The sequence below is a fragment of the Platalea leucorodia genome (genome assembly GCF_965183815.1).
Source record: "Platalea leucorodia genome assembly, chromosome: 6".
Taxonomy (NCBI): Eukaryota; Metazoa; Chordata; class Aves; order Pelecaniformes; family Threskiornithidae; genus Platalea; species Platalea leucorodia.
The window spans coordinates 43508586-43533217 of NC_138828.1; the positions used below are offsets into that span (position 1 = coordinate 43508586).

General features: G+C 36.3%; 1 protein-coding gene across 4 annotated transcripts in view; it reads right to left on the reverse strand.

Moving 5' to 3' along the window:
* The window catches only part of SPOCK3 (SPARC (osteonectin), cwcv and kazal like domains proteoglycan 3), a gene marked incomplete at both ends in the record, with an annotated part of 216323 nt that overhangs the window by 130157 nt on the left and 61534 nt on the right, over positions 1-24632 (reverse strand). For 2 of the 4 annotated variants that reach the window (XM_082315461.1, XM_082315460.1), the window contains one exon: positions 3675-3720. The exons of the other annotated variants lie outside the window; for them this stretch is intronic. In XM_082315461.1, the coding sequence (XP_082171587.1) occupies positions 3675-3720 (46 nt within the window). The remainder of the gene's footprint in view (positions 1-3674; positions 3721-24632) is intronic. 4 annotated transcript variants of the gene reach the window in all.

Below are 24632 nucleotides of genomic sequence, written 5' to 3' on the forward strand. Positions count from 1 at the left end.
TCAGCTGGGGTTTATGTAGTTTAAAGGTCTTCATATTTTGTTCATGTATAGATTTTAAAACTTGCAAATATCTACTTGTAATTTCATCATGTAAAATTGCTATAATACAAATCAGCAAAGAAAAAATTTCGTAAAAGCACTAGTAATTTCTAAAATCCATTGTTTTCATAGAAAATAGAAAAAAATATCCTTTCTAGTAGACCTGGACTTCGGATCTTTTAATGCCAAAAAGATTCCTTGCTTATTCCATACTTTTACAGATTTATAGGTAAGTTTCTGAAAAGCCAAATATTGATAAAACAAATAAAATAAAAGGAAATAAAACACTGATAGAGATAAATTAAGGATATTTGTTTATTTCTGTCCTCAAAGAACGTATCTGCCTCTATCTTCAGCAGTATTATTGCAAACTTTAACACAACAGACATCAGAACTTGTTACTGCTCCTGTTTAAACATCATCTTTAGTGAGCAATTCTAGTCTCTTACTGCAAGTTTATCTCTACATTTTAAAAATTTGTCTTCACTTAGGAGTTACATGTTTTCATTTGGGAGAACTTTTTTTATGGAATGCTCTCACTTGAAAGAGTAGCTGCCGCACAAACCAGAATGGCAATAACAGGAGATTGAAGGGGAAACCCTCGTAAAGATTCTCCAACACAGATTGCTTGGCTTGGCTTGGCTTGCAACAAGCCCCAACAGATGACTCCAGAGTCAGTCATTCATGATGTCCCCATTTATTGTTTTGAATAGTTCACTTTGGTAAAAGAAAGAAAAAAAAAAAAAAAAAAAAAAAAGATTTAAAACCCCAGAAGTCTACATGTATGGTTACTGACGTGAAAAAGCTAATTAACAGTTAAACCTTATTTGTTTTAAACTTAGTAGTGAAGTAATACACAACTGGAGTGGAATGGCACTGGTGCAGCGCTTATGGCAGAGCCCTGGAACGACACTTACAGAGACTATCAGAATGTACACCTAAAACTTAGTTTTTACAGTCTAACAACTCTCACTTTTTCCTATCTCATTAAATAATACAAGGAAAAAAAATGTGCTGAGATTGTTACCACTCTATGTCTTTTATTGGCAAACACAGGGAATCATAAAAGACCTGTTTTCTTCAGCAAATCATGAACATTACACTCAGTCCTAAGGAACGGAGATTTGCAAGGTTGCGACACTTTGAAAGTATGAATGGCTCTTCCCACAAAGTATCACCCATGATCACTTTTCCCATCTGATGAGAGAGACTTGAATGCATGAACAAGTACATGGTACTTCCATAGTTGTATTTTATTCTCAGGAATATTTTGCTATGTTTCAAAAAATCATTTCCCATTATACCCAAAAGTAAGAGGAAGCCAATTCTGACAACATGGAGACCAAGATATTGACTGGGAAACCTTCTTCTATCTTTGAGTGTATCTCCCAGATCTAGTCCGTAATGTTATTTACAGACTTTCAAAAAAACAACAGCATGCAAGTCTCTGATTAATAAAGAATATCTGTATGTCAATCAGAGTCTAGAAAATGTCTAATTCCTGAGAAACTGTAAATCTTTTGACATACAGCTCAATTCAATATCATTGCTAAATTCAATACAAAGACTGAAGCAGTTATTGCAGGAAAACTAAAAAGCAGTGCACTGGCAGGTAAAAATACCTGATATTCTTTAAATGATAGATTGATAAATCTATCCGACACTGGCAACATTTTTTAATAATAAAAAATTCAGTGTACCTTTTATTATTAAAAAGCATTCCCAACTAGCATTATTTTTTTTCAGTTATAAATTACTCAGTAAAACGTAGATAAAAGTACTCAGCAAATGCATTCACTCTTCAATGTTAATTTTCGGTTAACAAGGATATGAAAATAGAAAGTTGAACTCTGTAGGCATGCTTTTAAAATATTCACTATCCGATACACAATGCATTTTACAAACAAGGTAGGACACATAACCTTAACATGTTTTCTTAGTTGGGTTGTTTGTAAATTCAGGAAAGTATTCTACAAACATTAGCATCAGGATCCCCAAAGAACTCAAAGTAATAGAACAAGCTGTAGTGTGTAAAAGTGTAAGCCTGGTAGAAAAAAATAGAATTCCAGTGTATCTTCTGAAAAACTAACAGCCAATTGAAAAAAAAAAAAAAATATATCAGGTATGCGATAACAAAAAAATAATGAGCAACATTTACAGCATATTCAATTCAATGTCTTCTGATGAAAGATTTGTGCCACCAGTAAGTCATTAAAGTATAACCTGTTCCAGTTCTCATACTAAAAACATATTTGCAGACCATGCCCCTCTATCAAAAACCAAAGAAAAGGAATAGACTAAAGGTACTTTGTAGTGAAGTGATAAGCCTGCTTCTTAGATGAGGTACTTCACCAAAAGAAAGGAATCTTTTTCTCTGAGGAGTCAGAAGACTAAAGTCAAGTGCTTTTTCCTATTGTATGAGTATATAATAAGGAGAGACGCATGGTCTGTGACATCATCAGGTTCTAAAATACTCAGGCTGCCATGGATCTAAATTAACATTTACAAATTTCCACCAAACCAGAAGAAAATCACCACAATTCAGAGCAGTGATAACATACGTGACTTTTTTCCCCTCCCTCTACTCCTCTCGCTCACAAACTGGCAAAACAAGCCAGGTGCATTCATTTAAGAAATTAAGGCATTTCCTTTTACAAGCTTACTACAGTAATCCTGAATTAAAGTGACAAAGCCATAGAACATGATGAAAAGTCCATCTCTAAAAGATGTGGTTGTAATAAAATACAATTAATTATAAACCTCCCTTAAAAGTCAGCATCCATTATGGAGAAAGTTCTTGAAATTGAGTAAGCATTATTTTTGCAACATATTTTTATCTCAGTCTCTTGTGTAAAAGCCTCTACGCTGTTTCTTCATCGCATTTATGCCATTGGTATTATCAGCAAAGACAGTCTCTGAAGTGCTCCTTGCAGCATTTAAAAAAAATGCATCAAGATTCTCAACAGTTTCACAATGGTAGTCATACACTTTGAAAGAACATACATGAAGTGGATTATATTGACAGTAAATACTAAGTTCCAATGCCTGGGGAAGGAATGTTTAATGTGAAAATTTGCTGCATTTGCTCAAATTACTCTAAGGATGAAACTGTTGTTCTGTAGCATTCTCAAAGATCCATCTGTGTTTTGCCTCAAGACAGATCATTTGAACATGACAGAGACTTCCAAAACTGTTTTTCTAGATCTTCTTTTATCAGCCAGATGTAAAGAGACTTTCAACATTTTAATGATTTTTTTTTTAACTGCAAAAGACAAATATCAGATTGCACACCTGCTTTTCTTCAAATGTCCTACTGAAAATGCAACAGTACTTAAATATATAAATAAAACAAAACCAAACCTCCCAAACCCCATGAACTTGTTTGTATGAGGGAAGCTTTAAGCTGCTCTGTAAGTTCCCAATGCTCCCATCTCTGTCTCAAATCAATAAAAGTCTGCACAAATCATAGATATAAAATGATGATGAGGCTGAATTTCTGCCCCTCTTTAAATCAACCGTTTGAAGAGGGAGAAAATGACACAAATTCACAGAATTCTGTCAGTATTCTAGAACAGGAGCACGATTATAAATACTTAAATTTTATCCCATACAAATAACTAGTAGCAGCATCTTACCTTGATCAAATGGTTTACCCGGACTCCATGTACGAAAATAATCATCCTGGAGAGGGAGAAACAACCTACATTTAGTAAAACATAAGAAACCAATGTATACATGAAAAACTCACAGAATCATGAAAGACAGAAGATGTATACCAACCTCTACTTCCTAGAAAAGGCAAGCAGTAAAAAACAAACAAGAAAAAGATTACAGTCATCATAATGGGACAAATTATTCATATAGAATAAAACAGTGTAATTCAGAAGCCATTTGTCCTCATTAAGTAAAAATACTATTCAAACAATGTTACTCAGTACCATTTAAAATAGAAAAAGTATTTCTCATAGTACTTATGTAGGTAATATTTCTAACATTGCTTTTAAAATGCTACGGTAGTTTTCTTGTACTTTCAGTTCTAAGATACTGAAAAACTGAATTACATTTTCCATTAATGATTTTTCAAAACCAAAGCTCCAAAGGCATCATCAATAAAATAACTATATTTTAAAGAATGATACATGAATTTTAGAAAAATAAATCTTCTGCTACATAATTTTCAACTGCATCAGTAAGATCTGTTTAAATAAGTCTAATTAGCTCTATTTTCTACAAATCATCTTCCTAAACATAAAATATCCTCTTAATGATGTCATCAGCTGTATCAGGCTACAATTTCAAGGAGGAAAAACTTGAATTAAATAAATTGCTTTCAAGATATTAAGAAAGTTGATAATAAATTAAAAATCTATAGCTGAGATGTAAAGAAATTGATCTGCACACCTCAGGTAACAGGCAGAGCAGAAAAATTACTAGAATTTATTATTATTGTGTCTTAATTTGATTTGCTATTCTCTAGAACAAAACATTTAAAACATTTTAATGCCTGCACAAATTAAGGTTCACAAACTGCATTGGGTGCATTGTCATATCCAGCAGTTCCATCCCACTTGCTAAAAGATCACCAAAACCACCATAAAGAAACCTCAATTTATAAAAAATTGAACTACTGCTAAAGTGTGAGTCTCATACAGTTGTCAAAGCCACATAATCACAACTTTAAAATGATCAAGCACATCTTTACAGGAAAAAAAACACAATTTGTGTTTTAATAGTTCAACAGTTTTACCTCAAAGCGAAAAAACAGTGGTTGCAGCCTAAACTGTATTTCACTGATGTTGTTTTATTAGTAAAAATGTTGTTATGGGAATGCGTGCTTTGAAAGAGAAGAAAAGAAACGAACAGAATCTGGGAGTGCAGAACAGAACCATAGTTTTGTACCAATACTTATGCACTCCTTTACTCTCATGCTGCACAGATTAACAATCTATGAATCAGTGTATGTTATTTGCCTTTTTAATTACTATTTATTGAAAGTAAATACATACAGACAGGCATAGCAAATTATTTAAAAAAAAAAATCATGCAAGAGATAAGCAGTAATGACAATTATGACAGTGTTTTCCAATTATATCCCTCCCAATAGTAACTATGGAGATGTTATTCCTACAGCAGTGTTCTGAACAGGTTTGAGCCAGCTTTAATGCAGTGCTGTTCCATGAATCATGCCACATTGGCAAAACTTTCAATTCTTGAAAAAACATGAAAATGGTAGATTCTCTTTCCATTTCTACTAAATCAGTAATGTTCACCCACAATGAGTCTATTCAGGCAACATGTTTATTATTAAACTGCTGAAAAGTCAGAATAACTAGAACATAAGGCTATTAGAACAAAAGAGCAGTCATCCTGAACGAGACCAAAATCCCTTCTAAGGCAAAGCATCCTGCATTATGCTTAAGGAAGCACATACAAGTGGAGCTTGCATAAATTACACATTCTCAAGTTGGCCTCAAGCCAACCAGATGAGAAATCAATTCTTGTTCACCTCTATACCGCAGACAACTTCACAGATCCCAAATATAACATCCCTCGGGCATTTCTAGAAGTAAGAGTCTTAGCTCATTTCTGTCTACAAAAGCTACTCCATACCTTTCTTGTTACCCTTCTCTGAATCTTTTCCAAGTCTATTTTTTTGATATGGTATGACTAGAATTGTGCACAGCATTCCAGGATGAAGCAGCACTACGCATCTCAACGCAACACTAACACTATTAATTTTTTAATAGTTAAGTTTTCAACTCACCTTTTACTTAAAGAAAGTCCATTATTGGATATGTTAAACAAAATCTTTATGTGCCTCTAAAAACAAAGTAAAATAGTTAATTGATTCTCAGATTAAGTAAGGAAATTGCTTCAATAAATTGCAGTTCCACAATTTTACAAATATTCCTAAAGCTATTTAACCTACCACGTGTATAAGAACCTGGCTTCCTGTTACATTCAGACCTTTCCTGATCTTCAGTCAATAAGAGTTTGATTATTATGATGTTCAATATCCTCCTCAGAATATCACCAAGATGATAATATAATTTAAAAGGCCTCATTTTTCATAATTTTAGCATAAAATTAAAAACAGAATGAACAAATACACAGTTTACAGTGAAGGCTGAGTAGCATCACAGCATCTCTAGCCAAAGTATCCTTTAACAATCTATAAATGCAAAAGGCAATGTCTCAGGACAGAGCCTATGACTGCTGATTTTCTTCAGGGGCTTCCTTGCCTTTGTCCTGAGCACATTAAAGGGCAGGTTGTAAAAGAATACAGAACAAAATTACAAATTTTTCACAGTAACAATACTGCTTTTTCAATATTTTCTAGCTAAAGGTATCTATGCATTTTAAATAGAAAATTCATCCTTACTGCTCTACTTGAAACTACATGAGATTTCAGTAATTCTTTCAAGCCTCTCTCTGAAACACACATAAAGCACTTCTAACAGCCATATATGATGGATTTCAATGAGTGTAATATCCATGCCTTAAAATTATGCATTTTTAAGCATTACGCTCAGTCAGGGTCATAGTGATGAAGCGTTTCCAAGAATTGAAGTTCATGCTACAATTATATATGCACTTTGAAACTAATAAATATTTTTTATTTTTCCTGAAAATGGCTTACCTTAAAAAAATATTATGTATGTAGTCAGAAAATCTGACAGCCTTAAGAGAAGGATTCAAAACGACCAAAAGCAGCTTAATCAGAAAAGCTTTTAAGGGCGGGGGGGGGGGGGGGAGGTATTTTGCCTCAAACACTTTCATTGCTTCTTTTTGGACTTCTATATTCTTCTATATAAATTCTTCACTCCTCATTCTTAAAAAGCAGTTGCTACATGAGTTTTAAGTAATACATGTTTAAGTACAGTAAAAGAGAAAATAAGCACACTGGAAAAAATCATATCTGATAATGCAGTTACGTGGCAGATATTTTCAGCTTTCAGATACAAAAATATGATCCTATTAATTTTCTTTCTTTTGTACAGGATTTGCTACATCATTTTATTGATCTCTCCTCTGCAACATCTTCTGTAGATGCTGCCACATATTGCTGACATCACTTGAATTATTATCCAACAGAAATCTATATTGCTAAAGAATATAACGATACATGGTAGATATGATGAGTCTGACTCAGGGAACAGCAGGTGTCTAGAGCAAGGAGGGCAGTTTCCTCACAAATATTTTCAGACCAAGGTTGACCTGAAAAAACGGATAAAGAAAATCCAGCCCTTGCTTCGTGCTCACATTTTATGTCTAGTATGGCCTATGTATTAAAAGCCTATATATTAAAATCAAAGCTGAGTTATGTCAAAGAATCCACTGAAATTGAAGCAGTTTTCTGAACTTAGAATTATCTTTATATTTTATCCAAGTATAATTTACTCTTACAGCACAGGTTGTACAGCAGGGATATTATTATGTGACTTACAAGCTACCCATTTAGGGACAAGTCTAATAGGCAACTGTTCAATGCAAGGTACTGATTCACATATAATGCCTTTCCAAGAAACAGTACTTTTAACAGTTACCAAAGCAGGAAAGATACAAGATTTCCTGGACTTTATTCAATGCCAATCTAAATTCTGCCCATACATTATTATAATGCAAAAAATACATTTTACTGCTGGCTTCCCTATTCCTACTTAAGCGTTTGTTTGTTTTTATTGAAGAAGAGCTACATACTCCAATTTGTAGACGGACATGAAATCATATTTTGACAATTTCAGAAACAAAAGTCTTTCAGGCTGCACATGCTCCCTAACATAACTTGCAACCTACAATATTAGATTTAGATTTTTTTCCTTGCTGCCATTAGCTATGAAACTGTTTTGCTGTTTTTAATTTCAAGGAGTTCTTAATGGATTTTCTATTCCATTTCTTATATCTTCATCTCAAGTACATACATCTGCTTCCCATCTGATGTGAAAGCTCTTTACCTCTTTTAGGCTGGGTCCTTGCTATTTGGTAGCTATGCTATTTTCAGACTCCATTTCAACAAGCCAAGTGAATTGAGCCAACAGTCCCACATCGCAGCCCTCCACTTGCCTCAAGCTCACTTCTGCAGCAGACTTGAGCTCACTATCTCCCCTTCACATCTTTGCACCTCTCCAAAAGCAGAGGGTTTGACTCATCTGCACCAAACCTTCCCAGTGATTCCACAACACGTATTCATAGTCTAAGTCTCACTGAAAGAGCTGTGGTAGGGTTGTCACCTGATACCTCTGTCCCAACCTCTTTCCAGTGCTAGAAAAAAAGTTAGCACCAACAGTGTGCAGAAATCTTTTTTCCACTTATATCTTGCTCCAGGACCTTCAGCCCAATGTCAGCAAGATTGCCATTACCCTGTAGAGCCTTAAATTGCTGGTCACAAGGAGAAGCGTTACAGCAATAAAAGGATGAGACACCATCAATGCTTCCATCATATGGGAAATCCACTGCTCCTAAACACTGCCATTTCCCCAAAATAAATGAGGGCCACAGGCAGTATACACAGTGTAACTAAGATACTCCAACCACATCTAAGGAGAGTACTACCCCAAAACATAAACCACAACTGGGGAAGTGTAAGTTGCACCGTGAAAATGCATGATGCTTGTGTAATGGGAAATTCTTCAACATGAAATCTGAGCCAGTCTGGAATCCTCATTCAGGATACAGACATGCTCTTCAGCAGCTTGTGGGTACCCACCTGCCTATCAGATGCTGCTTTTCATCTCTGCTGACCTGCATAGACATCTGATCTATCACAAGCCATGTGAGCACTCTGTTGTATAAATGTGGAGCATTAGTTTAGCCAGTTAACTGCAGGACAGTGCACTCAAGGGAATAAAGGTAGTTACCACACTCCCCAACATCATATTTACTATTGCAGCATCTTATGTGTCTCAGAACATCTGTGAGGGCAAGAAGCCTGAATGGACCATGTGCCCCTGACATCTTTTACTAATTGTCCCAGATGTATTCAATAGGTTGCTTAATCTGTAGGATAATATGCGTATAACCTTATGTGACACCACATAGCTAAGGACCTGCAGTAGAACTAGGAGCAGAACTAGTTCCAGGAGGGCAGGTACTGTTTGGCAAATTTTTTGGCTCTATACTTTCTTCTCAACAGGATCCAACTCTCCTCACCAGCTGAGATACCTCTTATGGTTCCCATGAAGCCATTTGAGGATTCCTTTCCCACACTCCAAAGCAGCACAGAGCAAGTACTCTTCTTTAGTGAGTCAAGGTTTAAAGAAAAAACAATCATATTTATTACCTGGACTTAAGAAATAGGAAAAAACAAAGTCTAGAAGATTTTTACAGGCTAGCATAGAAAGGTGACTACTGCCAGATTTGACTCCCTTTCCCCAGATTAAGTCTCCCATTAGAAATAGAATTAGTTTAGCCAAAACCACCAGAAGTAGTTCAGTGCATAAAGCACCTCAGACACAGATAAAGGCAGTGGTGCTTCACATACTTCTGGGAGTCAGGTAATCTTAAGGATCAGTTTAGTAAGTCAAAGAATCAATATGAGAAAACAAACTCCAAAATAATGAACCACTACAGAGGTAGTATCGGCATTGCTCCTCTGGCAGCGAAGGACCTAAACACCTGTAGGCGAGTCTGAGCCTTGCTGCAAAACTCCTTTCGTACTTGTTTGGCACCTACCCTCCTTGAATAGGGTGCTGGAGTGACAGGTGAAAGGATGCTAGTTTGTTGTTCAGTGCCAGCCTCCAAGGAGGCTGATGTCAGCTTCCTCTTCTGCTCCAGACCCATGGGCCATGCCACGACCGAGGCCTGTATTCATGGGGCTGGCAAAGCACAATTAGAATCAAAGGCCTCTGGCACTTAGCTCACCACGCTCAATGTTTATCCCACTCCCTTTGTCTCAAACTTCTAGTACCGTTGATGAGCCTGGGCTAAGAGCCACTACTTTCCAGCCTTCTCTGCTTCCCAGATCTCATTCAGTAAGATTTCTGTAGAGGCTGTCTATTTGGTACTAGCAGTATTACTAAGAGCAGGTTTGAATAGCACAGTATTGAAATCATTTGCCAAGAAATACCAAATGCTCACTAAAGCTTATATTCAGAAATACTTAGAAAATACTGAAAAAATACTGAAAAAGATTTTGAAAAGGAAGGAGTTAATATCAAAGCACAAACACTATAAGCTTCTAAATCCCAATAAAATTTAAAACATTGTTTCTTTAAAAGTGCATCTCATATTTCTCATTAATAAAAAAAAAATGAACCATCTTTTCACTACAAACACATACAAAAAGTTTTGGCCATGCTCCTCCTATTATGCTGTCAAAATGCAACTTGTGAGGAGGGCCTTAAAACAGGTTTGTTAGACTACAGGAGCTGTAGTCTAACAGAGTTGAAAACAGATGACACGTGAGGTAGGCAGTCATCTGTTGGACCTTCACATGCCTGTTCAGAAGGGTCGCTGTTCAGTTTCCTCAGATGCCTCTTCACTAATGCACAAGCCCTTGGTAGCAAGGGCAAAACTTATTCCCTGACCTCGGCATGCAATGCCACAGTCTGGAGAAGAGAAGGACAGCCAGGAGTGGCAGAGCAGTAACAGACTATACAGAGAGATCAGATCACATCCACGGAGCTTGAGGGAATTTACCGAAGTGTGTTGAAAGAGATGGCCAATATGATTGCAAGGCTATGGTTTTATCTACGAAAAATGGTGGACCGTATCAGGGAGATATCTGGGAACTGGGAAAAAAGCTAGCATCTTAAAAAATAAAATATAAGGAGGTAGATGTAGGGAACTACAGACTAGGCTGCCTCACCTCAGTCCCTGTAAAGATCAATGGAAAATGTCCTCCTTGAGTCTTTTTCCATGCACTTCACAGACAAGAATAAATACTCAGTGCAGACCTACCATGGATTTACAGTACTTGACCAGCCAGACTGCCTTCTACAATGACATAACAGTTTTGTGCAGAAGGGGAGAATGGTGGGTGTAGCGTACCTTCACTTTATTAAGGCTTTTATCTAGTCTCTCACAGCATGTTCATTTGGAAGCTGAGGAAGTAAAGGCTGGACACTTAAGTGGGCTGAAAATTAAGTACATCAGTGGTCAACAGCTTAACATCCAAGTGGTGTCCCACCAATGGCCAAAGCACCCCAGAGTCAGTTCTGGGGATCGTATTGTTTAACATCTTCAGTAACCACCTGGATGATAACACAGAGCATGCCATGAACAACTTAACTAGTGGGAGCAGATGACACAACAAATAGCAAAGGCTCAATCCAGAGAGACCTCAGTAACTTGAGGGTTTGCCCAGCAGAAAAATGAGGTTCAATAAGAATTGGAAAGTTCTGAACCTAGGAAGGATTAATTAGGAAGGAATGTGGGGTACAGGCCGCAAAACAACTGCCACCGTTCAAAATGGCCTAGGACTTACAGTGGACAGCAGGAGAATTTGAGAGAGCTGGATTTATTTAGTCTGGGAATGAGGCGGCTAATGGATGGTTGCCTGCAACCATTTGAAGGGCAATTACCAGCTCTTGTCAGCAGTGCCAAATGACTTAAAAAAGGTGCAAAGGTCACACATTGCAGTTTGGGAAGTTCAGGCTGGGTAAGAGGGAAAATTTCTTTACTAGGAGTGTAGTGCAGCAGTGGAACAAGCTGCTCACAAAGATCACAGCATCTTTGTTCTTGAGGGTTTTCAAGATTTGACTGGAGAAAATCCACAGCTGACCTGATCAATCCAGTATTGCAACAGCCCCAACTCTGAGTGCGAGGCTAGATTATAGGTCCCGCAGGGGTGCCTTCCAACTAAAATTTATCTGAATCGATGACTATTTACAGTATGTCAGTACTCTTAACTCCAAATATCTGGTAAGGAACAATTCTTTTCTACTGTCCTTTTGCAATGTATTACTCATTATATTTACTCACCTATGTTACCTGCTTGGATATTTGAACTCGCATATGCATATATGATAGTTTCTAATACTGGGATGCAAGAAAAAAAAAAAATAGAAGTAACCCATGACTGGGGACAAAAAGAGTAAGTAGATCAGGTGAGAAGCTTGAAGCATACCAAACAGAGGGTTTTGGAATAAGGTAAGTAAACAGAGGAGTCACAAAGCTGTTTCTGGAAACCAAGATCTGGGAACATAGACATTAGGAGACAAATGGGTAGAATGGGACTAATAACTGGGCAGAAGAGAAGACACAGCCAGGAGGCAGGATTAGGCTGGAACTTCCACATAAAGGAAAATAAGAAGAAAGAAGTCAACACTGGCGACTGATTTTTTGAGCAGTGAACTGGAAGGAGGTGGTATAAGAAGGAAGCATAAATTAGCTGAAAGAAATAAAGAATTCAGACGTGCATCTCAAAGTGACTGGATAAGACTGGTATTAAGCCTAGGCAAGCAAAGGAAGGATGAGAAATCAAGAACAGTAGAGACAGGATTGGTACAGGAAGAGGTTTGAAGAAGTGTAACGAAACAATTAAGTTGTGGAAGAAGCAGGATTGCAAAAAAAACATAACCAAACCCACAAATATTTTCTTTACAGTCTGGAAAGCAATCCTAAATTTCTGGGTCTCAGTCTCTCAATACATACTGAAGAAAAGCACTGTCAAACTTTCACCCATGTCTTCCACACAGAGAATGATAGCCTCTAGAGTCTAAGTTGCAGGGGTCAGCATAAAGCTGGATGAGAATTTCCACTGATTTTTTCTTGTTTGTTCAGCTTTTTGTTAGAAAATTGATATTTGTCAAAACAGACATTTTCTAGAAACATACCAAGTTTGGTGAATTTTGACTGTTAAACATTCAGGTTCTTTTTACAGAAAGAAATGCCTTGCTTAACTTGATTGGCAAGTTCCCCTCATTATTTCAAGGTAACTGTATACTACTGAAACTTCCTTCTACGGAACATGATGCATACCTGGCGCCCCAAATAACAATGGGGCTACTACTACTTATACAGAGCTTGCTCTCTGTTTAGAGTCTTCTCTCATGCACTAAGAGCCACAAGAAATGCTCATTTTGGTTATAAAAAATACTGAACTAAAAAGAAGCTGTTGTATATATTTCTTGTCAAAGGAAATGTCAAATTTCTAGCTTAAATGCCATTTTGAAACAAAACATTTTATAAATGTCAAAAAGTATCATGACATGGAAAGTTTTTAACCAAATCTGGGCTTTCAAATGACTTTAAGAACTACAGTTGCATTAAGATTAATAATGTGTCAGTACTCCATTAACTACAAATTCTTAGGGTTTTCTCAGCCTGCTTTTTTAAAAAATAGGAAATTTAATACACAAATCTATGATGAATTAATATCATTAAAATCAAACCCAGAATCCAATTAGATCAAGTGCTAAAGTCAGTGCTCCAGTACTTCAGAGCTAATGGAAGCCATCCTTTGAGTATGTCAAATGTTATAAAAATGCTAGATAGGCTGCTAAATGCTCAGATCAAAGGTTATGACTCTAAAGAGCATACACTCATGATCTTCATCTCATCCCTCCTGCTACTAAAGAGAAAAATGCCACCTCATTTTCTTTACCTTTCTTCTTATTCTGAACATGAGTAATTTATAAAGCATTTTGTGTTCTCAAGATCATTTTAAAAATCCAAGAGAAAATTATTATTGTCTTCAGAATGGTTTGAGCGAGAAGATCAAAGACTAGGGTGAAAAACTGAACAAGTTGGATAGAACGAAATAATGAAAAGTCTTTCATTCTATTATATGCAGTGAACATTACAGGGGTTTTATGAATAAACAATGTATGAACAACAAATTATTAAAGACCACGCCATTATGATTATAGAGCATGCATGACAAACTAAACCTAGGCAGTTTTAATTTTGGCATTTTCAAACTTTTAAGAGCAAGACCACATGACATCTGTTCTTTTGTTAAGATTTTTGCAGGCTACATGATATAAATTCATAGTTTAAAATTGGGAAATAGATGTATTTAGGGATTGGCTCATACACTAAATCCAAAGCTGAAGATATGATTTGAAACTAGAACAGGAAATACACTGAAAACAGTTTTCTGCTTTTGAAACAGGGAAAACAGTTTTCTGAAAAAAAAAAAAAATATTCAGATTATGTATAAGGGAAACAACAAGTTTATCAAGAAAATACTGTTTAGTGGTTTTTAGCATACACCAGAACATACTTAGAAACAAAGTCAAAAGAGAATTTTTTTGTTGTACTGCATCAGATAATAACACTTTTGCCTTGTGGCAGAAAAAGCAGGATGCCACTTTCAAGGGAGTCAAACTGGACCTTTGCTCTGAGACACTTCATTAGAAGAACCCCTTCAGAACAGTGTCTGACACAGAAACATACCAACTTCAGCAGTTTATTCAGCTTACTGTATCAATTAAATCTACTATAGCAAGGCTATACAACTTAGGAAACACTCTTTTTTCAAACTATTAGCAAGTCAGCAATAACCGGGGGGGGGAAGGGGGAACAAAAAACAAACCCTAGACATAAGGGAACTCCTCAAAGATAGGATCAGTTTGACTGACATGGAGAACCACAGAAAGAAAATTCAGACACAGGACAGAATTTGCCATTTCTAAGTCTCTTTCGTTGTCAAACAGTCTTCACAATGGGACACAGCAAGTGATATATCTTTCAGTAGAAGGAAGGAAGTACCTTCCCACAGCACTAAAAACATGGCTGATGTACATTGCCGCTGTACTTTATAATACGCATGCCTTTCAGAAACGATCTGTCGCAGCTTCATTTCTTTGTTTAAGACAGAGTGAGAAAAGCTCATTCCTTCCGTACAACATCCTGAAGACATCTATCATGCTTTAGAAGCGCTAGTCTCAGAATTCTTGATGCTGGGCTCTTGTCAAGTGAAGAATAAACCAAAACAATTTGAGATAAATCACCAGTAAGAATCAGACCAGTCACTGGAGGTATCAATTTTTATGGTATTTGAAGCCCTGCAGGTTAAAAAAAGGGTGGATAGTAGACTGGCTCAACAGCCTACTTGGACCAAATGTGATTAATAAAAATTTGAAGAAGAAAAATGTCCTGCTTCAAATGTTGCATGATTCCGCAAATGACAGGACCTCATTTAACTTGTCTACAATCCCCGCCTTCCCTTCCCGCTTTTTTTGTATAATGCAGCTATGAAAATTGTTGTATTGTGTTCAGCACAGAAGCCCTGAGAGACACAAAGGACACATAGAGGGCACAAAGACAGAAACAGTCTAACTTTTAAGGGTCTACTTAGTGTTTAAGAAAGGTATTTGCAAAGGCCTTGGCCCTTACTCAATTTCTAGAACACATTTTTTCAACCGTGTCTGAGGACAGCAAGAGGAAAGAAAAGTGCTACTCATCAGCTCTCTTTCAGGAAGCTGAAAGTTTTCATATTTTTAGCATGTCAAAAAGAAAAATCTGGAATCTCTTACAAAACAGGTATTATACTTTTGCTGCCTTTGCTTTTGTTTGTTTGTTTATCAGTCTGGAGAAAATTCATTACAATGATAATCACGAGGTCTGCCATATCATGCCACTTGCATGGACGGGATTTTGGTATGTTTCTCCCGACAGGTAGTCTCTTATGCCAAGACTCAGAACAATGTTCTGGTCTACCTCTCATTGCCATGGAGACAGAGAACACCCTGGTGTAAAAACAGTCCAAAATGGAAGAAATTAAGGAATACAAAAGATTATGAGGGAGGCATTACAGCATAATTATCATTACAAAGCAAATAAGAACAGATGTGGCAACAGAAAGTGGGATGCAAGGAAAACCACAGGTCTATTAAGGACGATATATTTGCAACATAACAGAAGGAAGCAGTTACAATTATCGGTTTCAGTTTAAGAAGAGTGCTGCATAGATTTTAAGAAGTAAAGCAAAGCTATGCTGAAAGAATTAAGACCTATTTTTATATGATCTGTATGATTTTTTTTTTGTGAGAAAAATACCCCTTTTAAACAAGCTGAGGACTTCTAAAAATCAACATATACCTGAACTTAGAATCTGTGAAGACATAAGCTGCACTTCAGAAGCTGTAATTAAACAAGCGATAGAAATATCCATTCAATGTTCTTTCTAAATAGTAACACCGGATGGTTATTTTTATATATATTTATTATAGTCAAGCCTATGTAGCTTGTACCAGCTTGTACCAGATGGAAAAAAAAAATACTGCAAATCCACAAACAGTAAAGACAGTAAAAACAGAAAAACACATATTGTAAAAATAATATGAAACAAATCTTTATGCATATATATCAATTTGTTCAGAAATTCAATCATTATACTACTGTACTCTGGTAGATGTTACTTTTGTTAAAGCTATTCATAATGTAAGCAAACTACTCTTTGATTTCAGATGGGATTCAAGATTTCTCAAGAGTTATGTACTAAGTTTATCAATAAAAAGTATCAAGTTCAAAGCACTTTTATGCCCTATTGCAATTATGGTACTTACAGATATGGTCAGTAACATAGAAGCTTAAAAATATCATATGAATCAGCAAACCTCATGAACATATAATGGTGAGTTAAGCAAAAATAAGAAACTGTAGAAAAAGCAGTCACTACAACTGCCTATGAAAAACAGTAAGGACACTTCTATCACACTGTCTTTTTATTGCCATCGTATTTCATCATTTTTATACCATCAAACAATTAATAATACACAAAGAAACACTGTATCTTCTGACACATGCCATTAACATGTTTTACTGATGCTGTTGGGCAAGAATAAGTTTGTAAGATATATAAGGGAACCTAATTAAATGCTTATGGAAGTTCTTAGGTAAAAGCTTAAGAAGGTTTTTAATCAACAGAAAAGATAAAGAAGAAAAAAAGCAATATGTGCAAGTGTACCATGAATTTTAGCGAGAGAACTAAACTCATTTCAACAAGATCATCAAATACCTGACAATAAATTTTGGTCACTGGCATACCACAGATGGATATACCACAGTGGTTAACATACCTTTATAATCCTTATCTCGTTCCAGTTATTGATAAATGTTACCTTAGTTATCCTACAGGCCCAGACTCTGATATATCTTGTTTAAATGACAAATACCTTCTCCAAGATTTTAGGGAAACCATTTTGTCTTCTAGCAAATAACTAGTAAGAAATTACCCAATCTAGCAAATAATGAGATAACTGATATACCTCATTATCATTTTTAACTTTTGCCACTATACTTGCTCAGGTCCCAGTGCTTCCATTCTGGGTAACAAATTAAAAACAAGTAAGCATTGTTTGACAATTTCTTATTTGCAATGTTTTACACCTTTTCACAGAACTTACAAAGCAAAGGCTAGTGTTTCCCCCATCCTGTTTGGCACCTGTGAAATCTGAGGTGAAACCGCACAGCCCTGTCTGCAGACGACTGCATATCCTTAGCTGCTAGGGCAGAGGTCACAGCCTTACGCAAGTGCCAAAATGAGTGAATTCCATTTCAATATCCCAGAAGTTGATATACGCATGCAAAAGGTAACTGAATAATATTAGTTTCTCTAGACTAGTGCATACTTAAACTAGATGGTACCCTGTATCCAAGTCCTACATGAAAGCAGGTCCCATACTTTAGGACAAACTAAGCTGTACTGTCATCTTTTATGTTGTTTCTTCTCCCTTTACTAGAGCTTAGAAATCACAAGTCACAAATCTGACTACATAACGTGAAACCAATGCTGAGTCATGTATGTGCTCCTTTACAGATTTCCAGAACAAATATGTCTTTCATTGTCTGCAAATGCTGCTTTTTCTTACAGAAGGGTATGAACGCTGAGAGGACTAACTAAATAATTGTGATTCAAAATGCAGAAGGAAACCCATTTTAATTACTTTCATTTGGGATATTATTGCTACCTTTATCCTGTATGGGAAAAGCTTATTTACTTACAATGAAGCAGTTTGCACCTCATGAATTTACGTAGCCTGTCACTATGTTGTGAGGAATTTACAAATCTAGTAGTAAAGTATGTAAAATACATTACATGTCTGGATGAATGACTTGAGTAGGTTACTACATCTGCCTTTGGTCAGTCTTTCATAGAAATACAGGCAGACACGCAAATTTTCCTAACCACTGCATGCTGTCAGCATGCTAAGCATTTTTCAACATAAGCAGTTATTTAGCTACAAAATCTGTAAGTGGACAAAGATCCTGCAAGCTTCCTTGGGATGTGCTGGGAAAGGCTTAAACCAGTTTCCTCTATCTCCTGTGACTTCCTTCTACAGCCATTCCATATCTTGAGTAAAATCTTTTGCTCTATCAGTTTGGCACAAACCCAGAAGTCAGTAGCAGGTAAGACATGAAATAATGGGATGGGAAATGTACTTTTCTTTCCTCAACTCAGAACTGGTTTTATGTATGTATATATTTATATAGGTGAGAGATATATCAGATCTGAATCTGAATTCTCTCAGTGCCAGGAGGCACACAAGGCGCGAACATCGTTCTTCCACTTCGATCAGTCTGCGGCTGCGTGCCAGGTCGTTTTTGGGCGACCCTGCTTTCTTCTTCCCTCTGGAGTCCACCCAAGGGCCACAGCGCAGTCTTCTGTTGGTTTTTTCCTCAGGACATGACCGATCCAGTTCCATCTCCTCCTCTTCACTTCATTACTGATTTTCTCCATCCCCGCCATTTCGTTTTTTTTGAAAGTTGATGCTCGCTGTTTCTGCAACTTTTTTTTTTTTTTTTTTTTTTCCCGGGAGGAGGTAGTTGGCCTCCTGCCCAACCCCCATGACTTGGAGGGCCAGTGGTTTTTCTGTCAGGGTGGCCTTCCCTTAGGCTGCGTTGGTTCGCGGCACCTTCTTCAATTTTATCCGGTGCACCCTCCAGAGAGGGATCCCCTATCCACCACCCAGGGGACGCGCCTTCTAGCCGTGCAGCCCCAGCTGAAGGGAGAGATATATACTTAAATATTTTTCTATATTAAACATAGGCATTTAATTATATATTGGTGATGCATATATATTTTCCCCAACTCAGAACTAATTATATGTAGCTCTGTTGGTACTGATTTTATCAAAACAGGCTATTTACCGTCATCTCATAGTCCCTGATCTATTCACAGACCAGCACTATCAAAATGTTTACCTCTAATTTTTTTTTTTTTTGCTGTTTCTAGAACTACTCTAACTGTATCTGCATGTATACTAAACTACAGCACGTAGAAGTTTGACTGTATACTTTAGAAGTGATATCTTAATTTCCAGCAAAATTACTACATTGTAGTATTTAACAACAGAGCAAGAATGATTATAAGACAATCTGTACTAAAACTTTATTTCACATTTAGACAAAATAAAAATGCTGAACCGGAACATTTTTCAATTTAATTGCTTTAGCTATTTTAGAAGATCAAACATGTTGCTATCTATCTTTTAAAAAATATTAATGAAAATTTAAAAGCTCCCTCAAAACTGTTCTGTCAGTATCTGTTCACAAGGAGCAACCTGTTTTCCTTGATGGAACCTAATCTGTGTTTCCTGTTGAGTTCATGTATGGATTTAATTAAATGAAATAAAGCATTCCCAGTAACAAGAAAAAGTGTTCTTTTGTCTCATTCCATAAATGAAAAAAGATACAGCATTCTCCAATACAAAGAAAAAAAGTCATTAGTCAAACATACTGAACATACTGATAACCATAGAACAGAATGAAAAAGGCCATCTCCTCAGTTCTAATCAATTATTAGAGCCCAGACTGAAGGGAAATCAAAAGAGCGAGCCAATTTTGCTCGAACACAGTATCTGCAATTGCTAGTCAACTGCATCTTGTCAACAGTTCACAAGCTTGAGTTAATGTTTAGAGAGAAACAGGTTCACAGAGGAACATTTAAAAGATGGACTGAAATGTTTTAGTGTTGAGAAATTAGAATTTATTTTACTGCTGCAGCACCCAAATCAAGTCCATATACCATTATATAGATATTTCTCAAAGATCAGAAGGCCTTGGCTCTGTGTGCCTGAAAGTACTGCCTTGAAGGCTGTTGTTTGGGTTTTTTTGTCTGCCTTAGCTTGACTGAGGAAAGTTGACAGAAAAAAGAAAATATGCAGTAGCTGAAATTACAAAAAAAACAAAAAAAAAACAAAAAAAAAACAAAACTTGGCAGTAATTGAACTCTTCTTTAAAAAAAAAAAAAACTCAGAGCTTTGCAGGCAGTAAAGTCTCAGCTTTGCTGTTTTAATTTTCAAAAATATCTTGTTTGTTTGTGCTTATAGGGAAAAGCTACTTCTACCTTTTAAGGTCCCTCCCTTACTAGTGAGTTGGACAAAAATCACTAGAAATGAACATGATTTATCTTGGGCTGTAAGGCTCCAGTAGGCTAATAGATCTTGTACTCTGAGCAGGAAGTAGAAAAATTGACATACATACGTTTATTCTTCCAAATCTGAGCCACTCATATGTATTTCATTAGCACAGGACTAAATTCGTAATGCTCACTGAACAATTATTTTGTTTGGGGCTGAAAAGTAGTTTTTCTCTGAGAAGCAGAATGGCGTTACCAAAAAAGACCAGAACAGGGAGGAACAGATCCCATGTAATGAGTGATGAAACAAGGTTTAATATGGTGAGCAACAACCATACTCATTCAATAACGACTACGTTCCCAGATGATCTGGAAGATTAAACACATCAAGGGGAAGGAGTGCCCTAAACAGGCTGAAAGATGGGCTAAAGTCTGTATCTATGTCAATAACTGGAGTCAGCATTAAGATCTCCCAAAAGCCTACTCCCTCTAATCATTTATACTGTTAAGTCCACCAGCTCAGATCCTGAGTTCTTTTGAATTCTCAGTAGGAGAGCAAGGCTGCCTCCAAGGCACACAACTCTGTACTGTATTTAGGAACTGACCTCAACACCTCGATCTCAAGCATAAAACTCCTGGGTTATTATTTGTTTGTTTTTACTGCAAAACAGTAAACACAAGCAGGTAGCAAAGAAAAAAAAACTCTTTTGCTTCCTTCCCTCTGCAAACATTCTCTCATGCTCCTCCGAAAACCAACTAAACAGAGCGCTCTTCCAACGCTCGCACAGCAGTCAGTTCTGGAACAGAAGTAGTAGAAGCTGGAGCCAACTTTACATCCTCAACATTCCAGTTTAGACATATCACAGAAAACTGTAAGACTGTATCATAGGACAATATTTCACACTCAAGGAAATTGATTATCACTGATTAGATACATCTGAAAAACTAAGTACACTTACATACTTATGACAAAGTGAAAAAGCATCACACAGCCAGCTTAATAGTAAAAAAGATTGCAATAATTTTAAAAACAAAAGTCCATAAAAGCTGAAAAAAATTTAACAGTTCCCATTTGTTAAGCAATTTTAATAACATGAGTGATATTGCCATGTTTTAAAAAAAACAAAGTTGTTACTAAAGCATTACATCTACAACATCTCTAAGTATCTATAAATCAACATATAGATGTGTCTTCTAATAGAGTATTACTTTTGCAGAGTGAAATAATCACTGATCCTAGAATGAGGCTACACACATGACCAGGCTGTGTTAACAAACACTAGTTCTGTTATCAGAAAACCACAACTTGAAGGCTGTTGAAGAAAAACAGGAGGTTGCAACAGGGCCCCCAAAAGATGAGGAAGATAATACAAGAGGCCTTTTAAGTACAAGCACAGAATGATATTGAAGACAACAAAATCAAATAAAAAATGACCAGTTACTGATCACTAAAGAAATTCAACATGAGAGCTGGGTAGAACTAGTTTTAGAAGGAAAGTTGAACATGTATAAAATTACCCATGATTGACACAGGCTGAGATGTCTTTTGATAGCAAGTAACAACTACTTGCACTGGCACCAGACTTCAGAACTGGGAATGCAAAATTGATCATGGCCGTGTAGCAGTACACTGTAGAATATTATCATTAAAGTGAAATACATATCCCAGCTGCTTATAACAGTATCCCATCCTTGAGGTTTGGTTGCAATTTGGATGCAATACATTAAAATATTATCAGATTTCTCCTACATTTTGAATTATAGCCTTTACATGATCTCAGCGTTGTGCATCCTAACTATTCAGACAGTTATATGTTCTTACCATAATTTCTAAATTATGCATAGCAAGCTAAGAACTTGCACAATAAAGTATTTAAAACAATGTACACCTGTAACACATAAAACTATATCCCTTTATCAAGAATAAGTCATTAAAACCTCTGGTGTTTTCATTCAGAATCCTTTTATAAACACAAGTCATTAACCTGCAGAAAAGCGATGCTATCTTGATTTAATGCCCTATTTAACTGTACCACTGAAACAATATAGTTACAGCCATATCAAAAGAAAAAAGAAAAAAAATCCACCTCCTAACCAGACGAGATACTGTGATACAAAACCGTGCAGGAATTAAATAACAGTATTTGATGTTGATTACACTTTTGCATATACTGGTAACATAAAGAAAATCCAAGAGAAGTCTTACCAAGCTTATACAGAGTTAAGTGTCAGTTATCTCTAAGAAATATAACAAAAGGAAAAAATCAAAATGGTTATGAAGGTTTTGTGATAGTACATGCATGATTCCAAAACCCTACACTAAGTGTGTATGTGCGTGTATATATATTCCTGAATTATTATAAACTTTTTTTTTTTTTTTATACAAGATCTCCTGTAAGGGTGCAGGTTACTATCACAGTTCACTATTCATATCACTTAATTTGCAAGCATGGGAAAACATTGCGTCTGAATGACCAGAGAGCCAGGTCATCATAGGATTGAACTGGGGGGAGATGCATGGGAATATCATTTTTTGCTATAAACAAAACTCTTAGACAATAAAAAGGTACACACTTTCTATGTCTAATAGGAGTGAGTTATCAGGCTGGCACCTTCTTGCAGATTTTACTCCTAAAATGGTGCTCAGAATAGAATGTTGGTCGGGCACAAGTGAGAGTGGAGGAAGAGACTTCCCAGTTTTCTTCAGTCTTTGCCACTTCTAACATCAAGTTAGTAGGTAGCACATGATTTGCTTATTGGAGCCAGGAAGAGGCTGATTAACTTCCAGATGCCTGCAGCTTAGATGCTTTGTTTGGATCTGGACTATATAAAGTAACTCTACTTAAGGTTAGTTATAAGAGGCATGATATATGTTACGGGCTATCCAACTGCAAGAGTCAAAAGAAAAAAAGTCTTTTGATCAGGTGGGATTCCTTGAGACCAAACAGCTTTTCAGCTGCCTTTTTAGCAGCATTAACAACTTCTTTCAAGACGGTGTTTGCTAGCTTCTGTTACTTGGGAGTTCCTGAGCCACTTGTAGTGGTGGGTGAGCCAGAGAAACTGGATTGAGGGTCAGTCTTCAAATGAAAACTATGCAGAAGCAAGCTGGTGAACATGGAATTGTGGCAAAGGGCTGCTTTTGCAGCACAAAATGTTGAGTGGCAGATTAGTAGACTGAAATTTGAAGAGAACAGGGGAAGTCCTCAGACCTGTGTAAGCTTAGTGGTGTTCCTCACAACCCCAAGACTGAATGACTTTTTATCCCTCACTGAAATCTAGGGTAGCTTGTATTCACATGAGACACAAGAATTTTTTTTTTTATTATTTCATACATATATACATATATTTTTTATGTTGTGTTGTTTACATACACAATTTAGTTATAAATACAGTTAATCGTCATTCAGTCCCACTTCAATTTCGATGTTATTACTTAGTGGATATAGTCAGCATCCTTTTCCTTGAGAGTGTCTTGATCACCTAGGTGACTTTTTTCCCCCGCTTTCCAAAGCTGCACTTTGCTCACCTTCCCAGTATTCCCTGCTGCTGCAATAAGCTAACCATCAAATGTTAGCTACAAAACACTTACTTTATCCAAATGAGAACATATGCATTGTAAAGTTTAAAAGTCATAAAACATCACTGTTTATCTTAGTACCTTCCAGGCAGAATCCTAACATAATCAAAAATATTTGCAAGGATGATATAAACTTGCCTCAAGTATTAAATTGCTTGTAATGTTTTACGTATAATTAGCTTTATATTAATTACTTTTAAATTGTATCTGTACATGCACTATGGATATTTGAGGTATTATGATAGTTGAGTTGTTTTAATTTCTGAAAACAGCAGCAGTTTCATCAGTCGATTTCAGAGTACTCTGAAAATACAATCATAATTGTGTGTCTACAATTAAGGAATGTAAATAAGGTGTCGTACAGTTTAAACTCAATAATAGAACAAGCATACAGACAAGAGAAAATAATATTGGTAAGAAGAAAAGAACTATGTTCTAAATAAATCGGTCATACCTTTTGATTTGTGGGATACAAAAAAAAATCCCACACTTCGAGAACACGATAGGTAAAGCACATACAGATTTCAGGGTGGTATGTTATTTAGTAGAATGATCGCAATGTATCCTGTGGCTTCAGAAAAAAAAAAAAAAATTTCAGCAAGTAATGAATTGGGTTCCATTATTAGATACATTTGGAAAAGATCAGCTGCCTCATGGAAAATAAACATGAAATATGAATAAAGATGAAAGAGGAATTTCACAGGTATGTCTTTGTTTGTCTAAAGAAAATCAAGTCAGGGTTCATTTCTTAGAAAAATATTTGCAAGC